The sequence below is a fragment of the Chlorocebus sabaeus genome, chromosome 22, assembly GCF_047675955.1.
Source record: "Chlorocebus sabaeus isolate Y175 chromosome 22, mChlSab1.0.hap1, whole genome shotgun sequence".
NCBI lineage: Eukaryota > Metazoa > Chordata > Mammalia > Primates > Cercopithecidae > Chlorocebus > Chlorocebus sabaeus.
In genome coordinates this window covers 22375294-22391820 of record NC_132925.1, presented here as the reverse complement: position 1 = coordinate 22391820, position 16527 = coordinate 22375294, and the positions used below count along the sequence as shown (strand labels likewise).

The 16527-nt window shown below is 37.0% G+C and overlaps 1 protein-coding gene across 1 annotated transcript in view; it reads right to left on the bottom strand.

Annotated features, from left to right (window-relative positions):
• Positions 1–9487: 9487 nt before the first annotated feature.
• Positions 9488–16527, bottom strand: part of ZPLD1 (zona pellucida like domain containing 1) — a 42029-nt gene continuing 34989 nt past the window's right edge. Inside the window, exons 10-11 of the mRNA XM_073009609.1 lie at positions 10069–10098; positions 9488–9663 (exon numbers count right to left, since the gene is read on the bottom strand). Coding sequence (XP_072865710.1) covers positions 9488–9663; positions 10069–10098 — 206 coding nt within the window. The remainder of the gene's footprint in view (positions 9664–10068; positions 10099–16527) is intronic.

Here is a 16527-nt window from a genome sequence, read left to right as displayed (position 1 = left end):
AGAGAGAGAGAGAGAGAGAGAAAAGGGGGAACTGCCAAACACTTTTGAAGCCATCAGCTCTCATGAGAACTCACTCACTATCGTGACAACAGCATCTCTTTTACTTGCAATGGACTGTGATTCTAACCAATACAAAAATGTGTACCTTAAAATGACATGAAACTAATAATCAAGTAATCTAACACAAATTAACGCTATCTATAATATTTAAAATTTTACTAAACAGCTAAATCAAGTTGTTATTAGTTTACTCAGCTGTCTACTAATGGTACAATATCTATAAAACTATATTAATACTAGCGAATTTCCCTGTAATCAATGTTCAGTTCTTCAACCTTTATCTTTCACATACACTAACACACACCTATTAACATGCAAGGAACTTTGATCAACTCTGTAAACTGGAGTTCTTTATTCTCTCCATTTCTCTCACATCCCAAGTGGTGAATGAGAACTCAGTCAAGGAAAACAAATAAAACATTAAAAGAACAATGACTCCAAAAGGTGAACTAACTAATTAATAAAACTTAGAAGGCATATTACACCTCCAATATATTCAAATAAAATATGACTCAAAGTTTTCTAAGTAAATTAGGAAAATATCATCTACTTCATGAAGTTATTACAATATGTACTAGATATAAAAAGTATCTACAAATAGTAAGTATTCCCTTCTTCTTAGTTTTCCCCTATTACATATAGATTAAAATAATACTTACATAACAGGAAAAGCTAGATGGTTCAACTATAATTCATAATTTTTCTTAAAAAATCTAATTTACAAAAAATTTATGAGATCAAATTAAACTATATGTAGATTCTTACCTTATTTGCCTTAGAATAAAAAGATTTAATATAAATTTAAAAATGCAGATTTCTTTTAAGAGTGGAACATAATTTTTAAAAAGCTGTTGAAATATATAATTCTCTAGTAGATAAGTACTTAGATTTCAATTACACTAAGGAGATTTTATTGCCCCAAGGCTTCTGAAAAATGTGATATTGTTACTAATCCCCTAAGATAAGGCTTTTAAGAGAAATTCAGTGTAATTTATTTACGGTTCCTTTATCTCTCAAAGAGGTCAGGAAATTCGGAACTTTAATGTAACCATAACCGTTCTTTGACAATCTATGGGAAAAGCAATATAAGTTCTAACAACTTGGAAATTTTATCTTACAAACTGAAAAAAAACGGGTGATTTGTAAGTGACTACCTCTAGATAAAAGTATATAAAGGCAACCAGCCTTTTAGTATTTCCCCATGTCCTATCAACCTGAAGAGATTAAAATGCGGGAACAAGAGTCACCATGATGTAGGCATCAAATAAACCATACACACTGAGTCAAACACTCACCAGCACCACTATTGGGCACCTAGTGGCCCAGTCTGTTACTTCCCAACTTTATTGCTTTATCTGTTCCCTCAGCAAACGTGGGCTGAGAAGTCCAACCCTGGCCATAACCTTTGATGTGCCTGTCCTCTATTCCAACATTGCTTTCCTCATTAGAAGAGACAGATGGCTAATCTTAGTACCTTAAGTGATGCTAGTGCAGGGACTCCTTCCCTATGGAACTCCTCATCCCTGTCCATCACTTGGCTTGGGATGAGTGCTAAGGGACAGCATATGCAGCATGTAACTTTCCTCATTGGCTCATGGTACACTAATACCCACCTCCAAAAGCAAATTTTAAAACATAAGGTAAGTTTCATGAAAAAATATAATAACAATCAACATGTATGAATTTACCAAATGCATCCACAAATATCACATTTATGACTTACGTAGGAGCTGACAAAAATCAATGTCTTTTGATCACTGTCATTCACCTACTTCTGCCAGGCAGAGTTTGACTTTCAGAACTAGCCTTGGGCTAATAACACTTCCAGAAGTTCCCCCATGACACAAAATACTTCCCTGAATGACTAACACTATTTAGTAGCACTCCAAAAAGCCCTTTGGAGAAACCTTCCCATAAGAGACAAAGATAATAAAATGTGATTAAATAAAAAATACGGACTGGGCACAGTGGCTCAGGCCTGTAATCCCTGCACTTTGGGAGGCCGAGGTGGGTGGATTGCCTGAGTCAGGAGTTCGGGACCAGCCTAACCAACATGGTGAAACCTCATCTCTACTAAAAATACAAAAGTTAGCCAGGCATGGTGGCATAGGCCCATAATCCTACCTACTCAGGAGACTGAGGCATGAGAATCGCTTTACCCGGGAGGCATAGGTTGCAGTGGGCCAAGATTGCACCACTGCACTCCAGCTTGGGCGACAGAGCAAGACTCTGTGGGAAAAAAAAAAAAAAAAAAAAAAAATTCCAAGGATGTTGCTGAGAAAAATAAAGGGTACTTTGAATGAAAGCGTTTGGCTCCAGGGCCTCAGTGTGGACTTTGGGTGCCCTGAGCAGGTCTGAGGGAATCCACAGCCAGAAGGGTTATAATACAAACTTGATACTCTGTCAATAGTGGTAAATAAAATATAAAAATAAAATCACTAACATTTGTATCCAGCAGCAATATGTAATTAGAAAGTTTAGTTCCTAGAAAAGATTTCGTTTACAATAGCTGCCAAAACCTATGACACCTACAAATAACTGTAACAAAAGTTTTACATTATGAACTTTTATGGAGAAAGTACTAGACTCAATTGAAGGTGTTGCAGAAAGACTTGAATAAATGGATCCATAAAACAAGATTGATGATGGAAAAATCCCTCAGTATCAAAAATGTGGCAATTTTTCCCCATTAATCTACAACTTCAATGAAATTCCAATCAAAGTTTTCACCTAATTTTTCTCATATTAGCTTTGAATAAAAGTAAGATGCAAAAAGAGCCAAGGCAATTCTGAAGGCCAAAGAGGGGAGAGGGAGAGAAAAGGACTTTCTTATAAGATACACAAAGTAATAATTGTTGGAACATAATTCAAGCCGGAAGTTATGGAGGCAGGAATGTAAAGATGTCATGAAACTGATCTGTCTCAAGATAAAGAGATTTCAGGAACATGCTGTTGACTTCAAAAATCAGCATGTAAAAGAAAACATCGTGTGATAAGGAAGTATAAAATATGATAACATTAAAACTCTGTTGTTCGAAAAATATCCACATGTAGTAATCATTTTTTAAATGGATGGAAAGAAAGCATGCAACTTACTGACAATGATCCCTCTGGACAGACAGTTAAAAGAAATAGAGTAGAGAGGAGGACAAAATGGACTTCAACTTACATGAAATTTTTTTTTATAGATCTGAAACAATTAAAAAATATGTGCATATTTGTTAATGCAAGATGATAAAACTCCTGTGGTTGTTACATTGCTGTCTGCAGTTTTCTATAAGTTTGAAAGTTTCAGGAATCAGAAAGAGAAGAAAATTATGGAAATTATGGAAGACAAGTTTGAGGAGAATTCATATGGGTCTGTGGAAATGCCTCCTCAGGGAGTGAGCCACATGGATTTGGAAACCACTGCAACGGTAACCAGGCAAAGTTCTTTACACATCCAGCTATGAATCCAAGGCCAAATGTGTGCACACTTCTTCAGCCTGGCATATCTTTGTAAAAATAACCATAGGTCCTACTGGTTTAATCACAATATTCATGGCAACTTTCAAAAGACTTTCTGATCGGCCGGGCGCGGTGGCTCAAGCCTGTAATCCCAGCACTTTGGGAGGCCAAGACGGGCGGATCGCGAGGTCAGGAGATCGAGACCATCCTGGCTAACACGGTGAAACCCCGTCTCTACTAAAAAATACAAAAAACTAGCCGAGCGAGGTGGCGGGCGCCTGTAGTGCCAGCTACTCCAGAGGCTGAGGCAGGAGAATGGCGTAAACCCGGGAGGCGGAGCTTGCAGTGAGCTGAGATCGCGCCACTGCACTCCAGCCTGGGCGACAGAGCGAGACTCCGTCTCAAAAAAAAAAAAAAAAAAAAAAAAAAAAAAGACTTTCTGATCAAGTCTTAGAGGCACGAATCGTCCATGTTGATGATTAATTTGTGAAATAAGAGAAACTCTCAATATATATCCATTGACAAGGTAGAAAGAAAGCATTACAGTTTTTCTTTTAATTTTTTAAATTTTTAAAATTTTTAAGTAGAGATAGGGTTTCACTGTGACCAGGCTGATCTTGAACTCCTGGGCTCAAGCAATCTGCCCACCTTGGACTCCCAAAGTGCTGGGATTACAGGCATAAACCACCATACCCAGCCTGCATTAAAGTTTTTAGTGAGCATTAGTGAATTGCCTTTGTTCCACATTGTATTCACAAAGTGAGATGAGATACCAAAGAAGCACCCATGTCTTATCTTTACAGGATTCAAAAGAAATTATTGGGTTCCATTTTCTTTACAATGAGAACCCTACATCATTTTCTGCCATCTCATTTTATCAGCCACAAAATATACGTTAGCAAAATGATAGCTTTTAAATAAATAAGTTCTAATTTCCAAGTCGTAAATAATTGCTAAACACAGCTATATTTCCTCTGGAGTAATTTTTCAGTTTAGCCAATTGTTCCCTACTATAAAAATAAATAAATAAGTTACAAAACTACATACAGGAGAAGAAATAGTTTTGGGACTTGTATAACTCTGAGTCAGGGTTGCATGAAATTGTCAAACCACAGCACTCCCAAGATCTTCTAGTGTTAGTTGATTAGTTAAACCAGCAGGATTATTCAGTAATGGATTTTGCTCTGGGCAATGCTAATGCAGCTATGCTCCTGATGAAAACTAACCTCAAAATTTGGGCCGCATTGCCTTTGACTACAGCTCCATGTAATGATTAGCACTGCTCCTTTCTACACAGAAAATGGAAGAGAAAATTGAAGTAATTATGTTGGCAATTTAAATAAAAAAGGAAATATCCAGATACTTGAGGCAAAGGGGAATTGGAGATTTGAACTAAGCAGATAACAATCTGAGTTCTCAATTTCACTTTGCCAAGAATACAAAGCATTTTATAAATGAAGATTACTGAGCAGAGATTTCTAAAGGTTACATCTAGTCCACATGAGCAGAAGCCCCCAAACTAATCCTCTGCTGGCTATCTCAGCAAAATGTGGCATTAATTAAGGCTATTTCAGTTTTCTTGTGTTATTCAAATTTTCAGAGACTGCGTTTGCCAATAAGCTGTCAGGCAAGACATCCTCACAAACATGAATATATAACTTTTTAATTCAATTTTCACTTACCTTTGAACTTCTGGAGGACAAGCAGCTGCCATAAGGAATGTAACAGCTGTCAATGATTCTCGTTCTGTCTCCCACCAAAGAACTAGTTCCTCCTAAGAAGTGGCAGCGGCCTCTTCTTCTAGAGTCCAGCGACCGCTTGTTGCATTTGCCCCCTATTATCTCAGCTACTCTGTTTTATGTTCTTTACTGCTTCCAGCCTGTTGTCACTGCTGATGTCATTATTCTTCTCCTTGGCTACCCGCATTCCCGATGCCAGCCCTGTAGGATATGGGTCCAATAAATAACGCCTGGCCATGTATCTTTGTACTCTGTTTCTCTTGATGCCGAGGAATAATTTTGTATAACTTTAGAGTTCATCACTCCCCACCTACTCATGGCCCTGTCTTTCTTCCATTTGATCAATCTTATTCAGGTAATATAAAAGAGGACCCTCAATTCATGAACCCTTACCGCCAGACAGTAAATAGTTTTAAACCATTTCAATTGCACTGTCAGATTTTGTAACACTTTTATTTATTAATTGCTTAATATTCCTGGACTGATTAGGAAGTTTAGCCTTTTAACAGTATGATACCTCCAATCAGTTTGGCCCTCCTGTGAATAATAATGATTTCCTTCTGCCTACCTGCCTTTCAAAGTTGGACTTTTGTTTCTCCTGACTTTGGATTGCATGGAAATATCACCTCTTCCAGGGCCTCAAGCCTACCAGCTTTTGGACTGGAACTACACCATCAGCTTTCCTGGGTCCCGACCTTGCCAACTGCGATTCTATTCTTGGGACTTGTTTAGTCTCTAGAATTATGTGAGCCAATTCCTTATGTTACACAAACACAAATACTATATATATAATACACACACACACACACACACACACATCTTATATAACACACATACATATTATATATATAATATGTGACATATATACCAATATCTTATATATTCTTTTTCTCTGGGGAACACTGACTGATACACCAACTCCAGCTCACTCTGATATTTGTTTTGTTTACTATCCAAGTGTTTTTAAATTTTTTTTCTAAATTATGAGTTTAGATTGTTTTATTTTAAATGTTTCCCCACTTGTAAATAATTGAAGAGTCTCATTCCCAAAGGCAGTTGCTCTATGATCAGCTTTCTCTTTTTCTTATAAATACGGAATCAAAATAAAATACGTGCTGGCCCTCCATCCTGTTGCAATTCTTCAAACTATTCTTCATATTATGTTCATGACCCATGTTCACAAAAAAGAGTCTCCCATGAACTTCTGCTCTATTCTAACTTCTGGAAGTTTACTGTCTGTGAGGCTTCATAAAGTGGCCTTACATTTTCCACAGCTGACAATGCCCCTCATATACCATCCTGTCTTGTGAGGCTCCCAAGGCTGATTGTCAATACTTAGGGCTCAGGGTAGTGCCCAGTTGTTTGAGATTGGATTATCTCTGGGTCAGGAAAAGGATTTTGCCTCAACACTATGCTACTTTCCTACCAACCCTCCCCCAAGACACAGATCCTGCTGGCACTTAGGAGAGACTGTGAAATTCCTGGCAGAAGCCAAGCTCCTTGTCTTTCCAGTTTTTTTTTCTGTCCCTACTAAAGTTTTTAAAATTGTAAGTTCCATTTTAGTTAGAGCTCAAGCTCTAAGAAAAATGTCCTTCCTTACCTTTAGCTGATATCAAGAATATGTCTCCCTACACAGAGCTCAGTATTGAGAGGGCAGACTTCATCTACATACAGAGATCACTGACCTTCCCTGTTGCATTAGGCAGCTTATTTTAGACTAAATCTTTCTCAATACAGATGCTCCTCAATTTCCAATGGCGTTATGTCTCAAAAAACTCATCATAAAAAAAAAAAAGAAAAAAAATCACAGGTCAACAATGCATTTAATGCCCTGATAAGCCCATCTTAAAGTCAAAAATTGTAAATGTAACCATCATAAGTTGGAGACCCTCTGTATTTGTGAAAGTAGGAATAGGATGTTGAGAGCAGGAAGGAGGAAAAAAAAAAAACCAGGTCAACATTTTAAACCATTATTTTATTAAATGATCATCTTTTACATGTCATCAGACCTTACCCCTGAAGTGCAAAAAACAGTTTGAGGTATTAAAACTGAAGAAATGTTTGCACATATTTTGTAAGGTTTTTCACACTATAATAACTGTAAAATTCAGTATAACTAAATACTCCATATAACTGCAGATTTATAAGAACCAAGTTGTAAAAAAACAGTTGGTTTATCTCATTGTAACTCTGATTCTTCCTTTTATGATGAAAGGGTGGCAAAAAATAATATGATACTTAAGTTGCTTCCCAAATGATATGTGTCCATTATTCGATTCTATAAAATGGAGTATAGAATTGAAAAGGCCAATAGCTGAAACAGTGGCCGTTCCAAAAGCATAAAAATCAAATTGACAAAACAGCTTAAATGAGATAATGTCCTATTCACAGAACTTAATCCTAGAATCAATGGCAATTCACTTAAAGTATCTGAAATAGATTTACCAGCATATTTCAATACTATCCATGTACACACAGGGTAACATTAGTAGTATGGTCAGTTAATCATGTTAACACAGATAAAGTTCAGAACAGTCACTTCAAAGTTATTTTGAAGTAACACAGGGAAGAGTAGACTGGCTTTTTACGTGACTTAACTTTTTTTGTGTGTGAAGAAATTATCCAGAGACTTTCCAGATCCCACTTCCCTTGGCATCTACACCTTGAAATAAAAAGTTGATGCAATTATATAGCTAATTATTGCAATACAAACACTTTCTCCTGAAATATTCAGGCAAATTGGAGAAAAAGTGTTTTTCAGCCTTGAGGACTGATTTAATTATTAACTCACATTGTAGACATTTCATTTGAAGCAACCTAATATTGCTTGATGATTCACATGCAGTATAGTAAATTAAGTCCTGACTAATGGGTCACCAACGTTGAATAGAAATTAGCGATTACAGCAATTTCTTATAGTTAACATGGCACTTCTAGTAACTTCACATGCTGGGTTTTGGTTGGCTATTAAATTGTTTTATTTGTTCAGTGCATAGGTAGCTTAAACAAAGAGAACGTTGATTTTTTTTTTTGTAAGAACATCGCCTGCTTAAAACTTGCTTTTTTGCAAAACTGATAAAGGATCAAATGCTTCTTGCAGTTTACTATTAGAGGAAAATATTGTTTATTCATGGCAATTATGAAACCTACAAGAAGATACCTTAAAAAGAAACCCTCTCCTGATTAATTGTATTGCCTGGCGCCAAAAATATGGGGGGAAAGAATATCTTTTAATGTAGATTCCAACAATGTTCTGCAAACGACACTTAACCTAAGTTTCCTTTTTGTTTTAGGAAAAAGGGAATCTAAACTGTTCAAAACCCTTCTAGGAACAGTAGGTTTATGAGCTGATGATAATGTTCTCTTTTCACAACTACAGCTTGTTTTCACATGTAATGATTCCTGAATTAAAAATAATCTTTGCATAGTTACCTCACTGCTGGAAGCACAGCTGCAACAGCAGTTGAACTGTTTACCTGGGAGGAGAGTTAACATGTGCTGATGTTCTCACGTGAACCAGAAGAAGAAAACCGATCACAGCCATTCCTATTCTAAAAAATAATGATCTAGGGACACTTAGTACTAGGACACTTGGAAGCTAACAACTATTTTCACTATCTTCTATACAAAAGGATGCCCCAGGTTAAAAGATATGTCCCAAGAGTTTCTTTTAAAATGAGTATTGTCAGATATGGAAATCAGCCAAAAACACAGGAGGTCATAGAATGAGTAGTCAAATCTCAGGTATCCAAATTGGCCAGTCCAATTAAAACACATCCTGAAGCAGGGAATATCTGGATTAAAACAAAAAGCAACATTTATTCTAGGACCACATGTGCAAATCTAAATGCCGCTGCAGTGGGCTTTAATGCTTAAGGGGGAAATGCAACACATTTCATTTTTTGTCTACTCCAACCTTTTATCTTTTAACCAACAATCAAAAGCAAACTGGTGTAAAATGAAATATTACTGATCCTGGAAGAGCTAAGTCCTGAATATTTTTCACTTATTGTCAATATATTCATTGGTGGCATAAAAGTACGGCTGGCCACATACATCAGTGACAATAGCAATATTATAAACTTCTTTCACTATCATTATGCTGACAAGCTACACTGTGAAATTTATCAAACCTACAAATATTGAATGTGGACTGACATGAAATTCAGATGGAACACTGACTGCAGTCACACATAGTTTAGTCAGTGAAGCCTTCTCCAGAGAGGAGGCACCTGTTACAGTCAGTCAAAGACTGGGTTTCTTATGCCATTCAACACTAAACTGGTGGGTCCCTTCCTGTGCAGAAGGGCCAGTGAGCACAGAAGAAGAGAAAAGCTCGTAACTCCCAGAATGACCATTCCCGATATCAGTGCACTGGTGATGGCGTTCAGCTGGAAGGGAGGCACACTTGGAGAACCTGCAAATAATGAAACACACCCAGTTGTGAACGCCCCATATAATATTTATCCCACCTTAACCCAGTTTTACCTGCAAAATGTCTTTCATCAGCATCTCATAGAATAGCAGCATGGCACTGAATTGTGTTACCATCTATTTGACTGTAATTCAACCCAATACCAAAGGATTGTATGGTTTAGAGGCTGCCCATGGGCCGCCAAAACCAAAAATACCAAAAAGCTATCAAATGCTATAAAAATTGACCAATAGATCACATATGAATTTGAAAACCCTCAGTGAACTGTTATCTAAAATGTACCAAACTTGGAAAACTCAAGCTCATTACACTGAGATGATTACAGCTTTGTAACTGATCACCAAAAATGTAAAAAAAAAACACAGCAAAATATGTTAATTATCTTACCAAGTTGTGAATTGTTGGTTGGAGTCTCATCTGAGAGGAAAAAACAGGAAAAGAGAAGTGACATCATCTCTCCAAATATTTACCTTTGTTTATTCTGACCAATAATTACTTTGTACCTACATTTTTACCCAAATCTCCTCTTACTTCCACCCATAATCTCCTTGAGTAAGGCAAAAATGAAAGTCCTCCTAAATCATTCTGCTTTTCCACGCCCTGTTTCATATGTCCTGGATTTCATCATCTTTCTATTCCCCAAGTCCACATCCTGCACCTGTCCTGGGTATACAAATGTAATCGAAAAACATCTATACTATGCTGTTTTCTTGCCTGCCAACTTTGTTTCATCATTAGCTCTCCAGTAAGGTTAGTGGGGGCAGTAATTGTTAACAGCTATTACATTTTTTATGGTCCTATAACCTGCTATTTGTTATTCTGTTATACAGAATATTCATTATTTAGTGCCACTCTATTTTAAGTATTGCCAATTTGTCCAACATAATCTGCAAACACATCACTTTAAGTTCCAAGAAGATAAATTTACACTTAATAACTATATGAAAGGAAAACATGACTACTTAGCTTGAGTTGTAGTTTTATTTGCATCTGTTAAGTAAAAGATTGAAGCTGTTGATTTTTGACTTTTCCCTGCCAAATACAATAATAGATGTGATAAACATATTACTTGATTTCCCAATTTTTATTGTCCAATTTGTCATCATGTTGCTATTAACCCTTGAGCTTGTATGAGCTCATATTTCATATTTGAAATAACAATAATTTCATATTTGTGTTTTAATATTTGTGTTTGTTATTTGAACCATATAATGTGTGCAATTGACTGTTTATTTCTGGAATATAAATATTATTACAATCAATATGTGTATAAAACTACATAGTTCATAAACTGCTGTTTCATATATTATCACACTTCATTCTCACAGAAGCCATATGGTTTGGATATTATTGCTACCCCCATTTTACAGATAAAGAAATTTCCATCTGTCACAGCCTTTATGACAGAGTAAACATATGCTTAAAACAAAGCTCAGTTTCAGAGTCCTTTTCCTAAAATAATATAAACTGGCCAAGTATGAAAACTATTTCTGGTGATGAAGATGAATATCTCAAGCTATGAAACTCTAGGATGAGTATTTAAAACAAGTAAGGGGAGAACCTGGTGAGATATTTATAAAATATCTGACACCATTTTTTTTTCAGACACATGAATCTTGGCAGAAACGATGCTGTCGGATCCTGAAGTACAATGCTCAAAATTAATATGGCACTCATTCATAGCACTCTTTTGAATGGTGCAATGCATCGCTATAGGACAAAAAGAAAAATAACACACATTTTTATTATACAACATTCAGAAAAATCCTAATCTCTAACCAACACTACTTTATAATCACACTTGCTTCTCATGGAAACAGATGGGATGAATGGACTATGATCAATTCTTCCAAAATATCCATGTGCTCTTTTCCCAAGATGAGCTGCCTCACTGGAACACAGGGGGAGAATATATAATGGTACAAAATTTCTTTTTGAAAGCTATTGTCTTTTTTTTTAGAAATCACACTTAATTGCTTTAAAATATTTCAACTAAAAAATAGAAAGTTCCTTTCTAATAAGTGTTCCAAATAAGACAAAAGTGCTATGACTAGATGCCCTCTCTGCTATTTTCTGCCTCCTAAGGTTAACAAAAGTCAGACTGTCCCCCTCACTCCCCATATTACCAGCAACACTTCTATAGAAGCAATATTTCAGGTGTCATTAAAGAGGACTTGGCTGTAGACAAAATCTCCGTGTGGGGAAAGGACACACCCTTTTCCAAATGAGACTGGAATGACAAAATCCAGGTTCCAGGACTCTGAATAAATGAAAGCGTACTACCTTTGGCAGGTGGTTGAAATCAAAACCTGTGATATTCTAATACTATTTGGAATTGTATTTGATAGTGGATAAAGGTGGAGAGAATTGCTTTATCTAGTTGCTATTTCTGGTAGCCTCCAATTTTTGTATTATTGCAAACAAAGCAAACAAACAAACAAAACATCAAAGCACTGTAAAGCCTTGAAAGGGAAGGTAGACATTTTTTCAGGAGACTTTTATCACACCACAGCTTGTTTTTTCCTCGGACCCACTTGGTCTTGACGTGTACATATATGCTAAAAGAAACACCTGAAGCCTTCTGGAATTAGAACTGATTGGAATATCAAACTTTTGGGGGTCTCCAATAGTATATTTATCTATTTGAAATCCTATAGGAGGAAGGTGATAGCAGCAATGCCACAGTCATTTAAAAGCCAGAAGTGGCAGATAAATTGTCATTCTCTGCTTTCTCATGTAAGTAGTTGAAATAATAATAATAATAAAAAGACTACCAGAGATATACACAGAATAATTTTTTTTCTCTTAGCACTAGAAAACTATTTTTTAAAAAAACTTTAATAACCTATGTAGTAAAATGGACCACACATTTCAAGTTAATAAGAGCCGACCTTTTTACTTTCCACAGTGTTATCTTCGTTAATAGTCTGTTTCTACCTCTGAACTCTAAGATCTCCGAGGACAAAGTCTGTGGCCTGTTCTCTGTTGTACTCCCAGTTCCTAGAAGAGTGACAGTCCCATGAAGGGACTAAACAAGCATGCTCAAGTGAATTATTAACTACTCACAAAACTCAACAATTCTAATTGAACAAGAATATGGCTTGGGTTTCTCCACAGGAATTTAATAACAAAAAAATTAGGTATTGTTTTCTGGTGTTGGTGCCTTCAGATTTCCAGAATTGCACCCTTTGATAAGAACTCCCCCATCCAAGCACCTTTAGCATTTTGAAGTTTTAAATAAGAACACTTCAGGAAATTTATCTTGAGGGGTTGCATTATGAGGGTGTGAAGATTTTCCTAAGTCAAGTAACAAAACTATTAACAATGTTGGGGAAAAAAAATATCCAGAATGGATTTGATTTCATTAAAAAGCAAAACAAAACAGGAGTTCTGAGGATTAACAACTTACTGAACTTGACCTAAGCTAGATGTCTAGGGAAAAGGAATGGTTCAATGAGCAAACAGAGCAAAACTTCCAAGAATCAGAGAGCTTTGAAGAGGGCAAATCAAGCTTGAAATTGGACTTGTCTATATAAAACTGGCCACAGGACCTGAAGAGATAAATTCCAGCTGACCTAAGATAAAAATAAAGCAAAACTAAGGAAAAAAGGTAGTTCTGGTCATGAAGCTGAACATGAAGTTTACATAGGATTTGCATATGGATGAGTAGGGCTTGAGTTCTGAGTTCTGTGTTCATGTGGAATTTTTAAAAATATATTTTTTCATGGGTATCATAGTATTACAATGTAAACATCTTTATATATGTTCCTCTAAGCAGTGAGACCACCATGATGACTAAAGAAGACCATGCCAAAATTTATCCAAATTATTTAAAAATAATTCCAGAGAGAATGAGAGAGGATTCAAGGGAACCCTGAAAGTGTGAGTGTGCTCCTCTGGGGGCTCTGCCGGTGGAGAAACCGGAGGTGATCCCGAGACAACTCTAGCATGTTGGGCAATAAGTGACATTCTTGAGGTGGAAACTGGTTGAAAATTGGAAAGAAATCCAGGCATGACATCAGAGGCATTGTGATAGCTCTTTGTGGCAACTGGACGTGGGATGGATGAAACCTATAAACCTAGAGAACTGTTTACTTATGTTAGAATTAGAGACTTCTACTTATTTATCTTTGCTGGGATTTTGGGGATCTTAGAATCTTTTTTGAATTTTAAAAATTATTTTACACTAATGATATGGTTTGTGTACCCACCCAAATCTCATCTTGAATTAAAGCTCCCATAATAATACCCACATGTCATGGGAGGTAATTGAATCATGGGGTCGATTTTTCCCATGCTGTTCTCATGATAGTGAATAAGTCTCATGAGATCTCACAGTTTTATAAAGGGCAATTCCTCCGCACGTGCCCTCTTGCCTGCCACCATGTAAGACATGCCTTTGCTCTTCTTTTGCCTTCTGCCATGATTGTGAGGCCTCCCCACCCATGTGGAACTGTGACCCCATTAAATCTGTTTTTCTTTATAAATTACGCAGTCTCAAGTGTTTCTTTATTAGCAGCATTAGAATGGATGAATACAGCTAACAAATTATTTAAAAACTGTAATACTTAGTTCTGCATAGGCAAGAAGGAAGGAAAAGGGTAATTAAGGAGGAAAAGCCATCTACCCAAGATGAACAGAAGAAATATCACTTTTAAATTTCTTTTCTTATAGCAAACTGACTCTAGATATGCCCCATGGAAACAAAAATCTCTTTTATTGTGCCTACCCAAAAGCAATCCTAATTACTGGCAGCAAGAACTGAGTTTCCATTCAATGTAATTCTATGAGCCACTTCTGAAAGCTAGATAGAGATCAAAAATGGGACTTTCACAAGCCACAAACCAGTATTTTATTTTATTTTATTTTATTTTATTTTATTTTATTTATTTATTTTTGAGACAGAGTCTCACTCTGTTGGCCAGGTTGAAGTGCAGTGGCACGATCTTGGCTCACTGCAACCTCCGCCTCCCTGGCTCAAGCAGTTCTCCTGCCTCAGCCTCCCAAGTAGCTGTGATTACAGGCGTGTGCCACCACACCTGGCTAATTTCTATATTTTTAGTAGAGATGGCAGTTCACCATGTTGCCAGGCTGGTCTCGAACTCCTGACCTCAGGTAATACACCCGCCTCGGCCTCCCAAAGTGCTGGGATTTCAGGCATGAGCCATCGTGCCTGACCAAACCAGTCATTTTTAAACCAGTCAGAGCACATACCAAAAATCTTCAGGGAGTATGGGCTAAGTTTGAAATTTCATATTTAATATATCTCTGCATTATTATTGAAAGGGCCTATTGGTTTGTTTTTAAATAATGTTAGGACTACACAAGCACAGGGAAGAAAGTAATTAAAGCAATTGTCTGAATGTTTTGGGCCAAAACCACTTTTTACTGATTTGCCTACTTCAGGCAAAACTTTATTTTGACTGTGGGATGGGCAGCATGGAGAAAAGGTACTGAAAATGTAACTGAAACATAATAACAGTATTGAGGCTAATATAATATGGAGAAAACATTATTAGCATATAATCCAAATCAGAATTATTCTCTTTTTTGGGAGAAAATTTAGAACGATAGAGTTAGAAAAAAAAAATCTTAAAACTTTTATTTTAAAATGAAAAAAACATTTTAAAACTTTTTAAAAACTTTTACTTTAAAAATGAAGAAACATTTGCCCAGAGAAATGAAACAAAACCTCTACTCACATGGCATGTTAGAACAAAAGCTAAACCTAGAACCTGTTTTTCCGGCTTTAGTTTCAGAGTTTTTCATGTCACATCTGTTTTATCCAATGGACTCCGGAAGTCTCGGGGTTCACACTGACTTAAACCTACAAAATCTACATCCATTTACTGTGTGTGTGTGTGTGTCTGTGTAGGTACATGTATGCACATATATTTGTATACCTGAGAATATGTTTATAAAGAGTTATAAAGAGTTGTGTCCATTAGATCATATAAATTCATGAGCACAAATGAATGCAGTAGATGAGAATATGTAATATGCACAATTCTGAAAGGAAACAAATGGTACTCAAACTGGGCCATATACGGAGTGTTTACTCGGCTATTTATAAAGACGTAGAAAATTCACGAGAGAGAGGAAAGTTAAGGGACGAGGAGAGTTAAGGGACAAGGAAAGGGTTTTCAGAGTAGTTACAGGGAGAGAATTGTCTGGGAGAAGCCCTGTGGACTCCACAATTTCTGTGCCCTCCCATCTGCTTACAGCACCACCAATTGATCAAGCCCAGCCAGAAACTAGAGGGCAAGGAAGCTAGAGGCTGCAGTCCACTCAAATTAGTAGTCATGGGCGACAGCAGGGCAGAGGAGGGTGAAGTGTATTCATGGGGTGATTACACACGTCCAGCATGGGCCGGGCTCACGCCTGTAATCCCAGCATTTTGGGAGGCCGAGGTGGGCGGATCACGAAGTCAGGAGTTCGAGACCAGCCTGAGCAATATGGTGAAACCGCATCTCTACTAAAAATACAAAAATTAGCCAGGTGTGGTGGCAGGCGCCTATAATCTCAGCTACTCGGGAGGCTGAGGCAGGAGAATCTCTTGGACCTAGGAGGTGGAGGCTGCAGTGAGCCAAGATCACATCACTGCACCCCAGCCTGGACAACAGAGTGAGACTCCGTCTCAAAAACAAAAACAAACAAACAAAAAAACCGCCCAAAAAAACAGGTCCATCATGGCATACTCGTGTGTGTTTGTGTGTGTGTGTGTGTGTGTGTGTGAGAGAGAGAGAGAGAGAGAGAGAGAAAACAGGAAATGTAGTAAAGACAATATTGCCCTTTGTGTGAAAGTTGGGTAAACAGGAAAACTACTGTGAAATTAAAGTTGCTTCG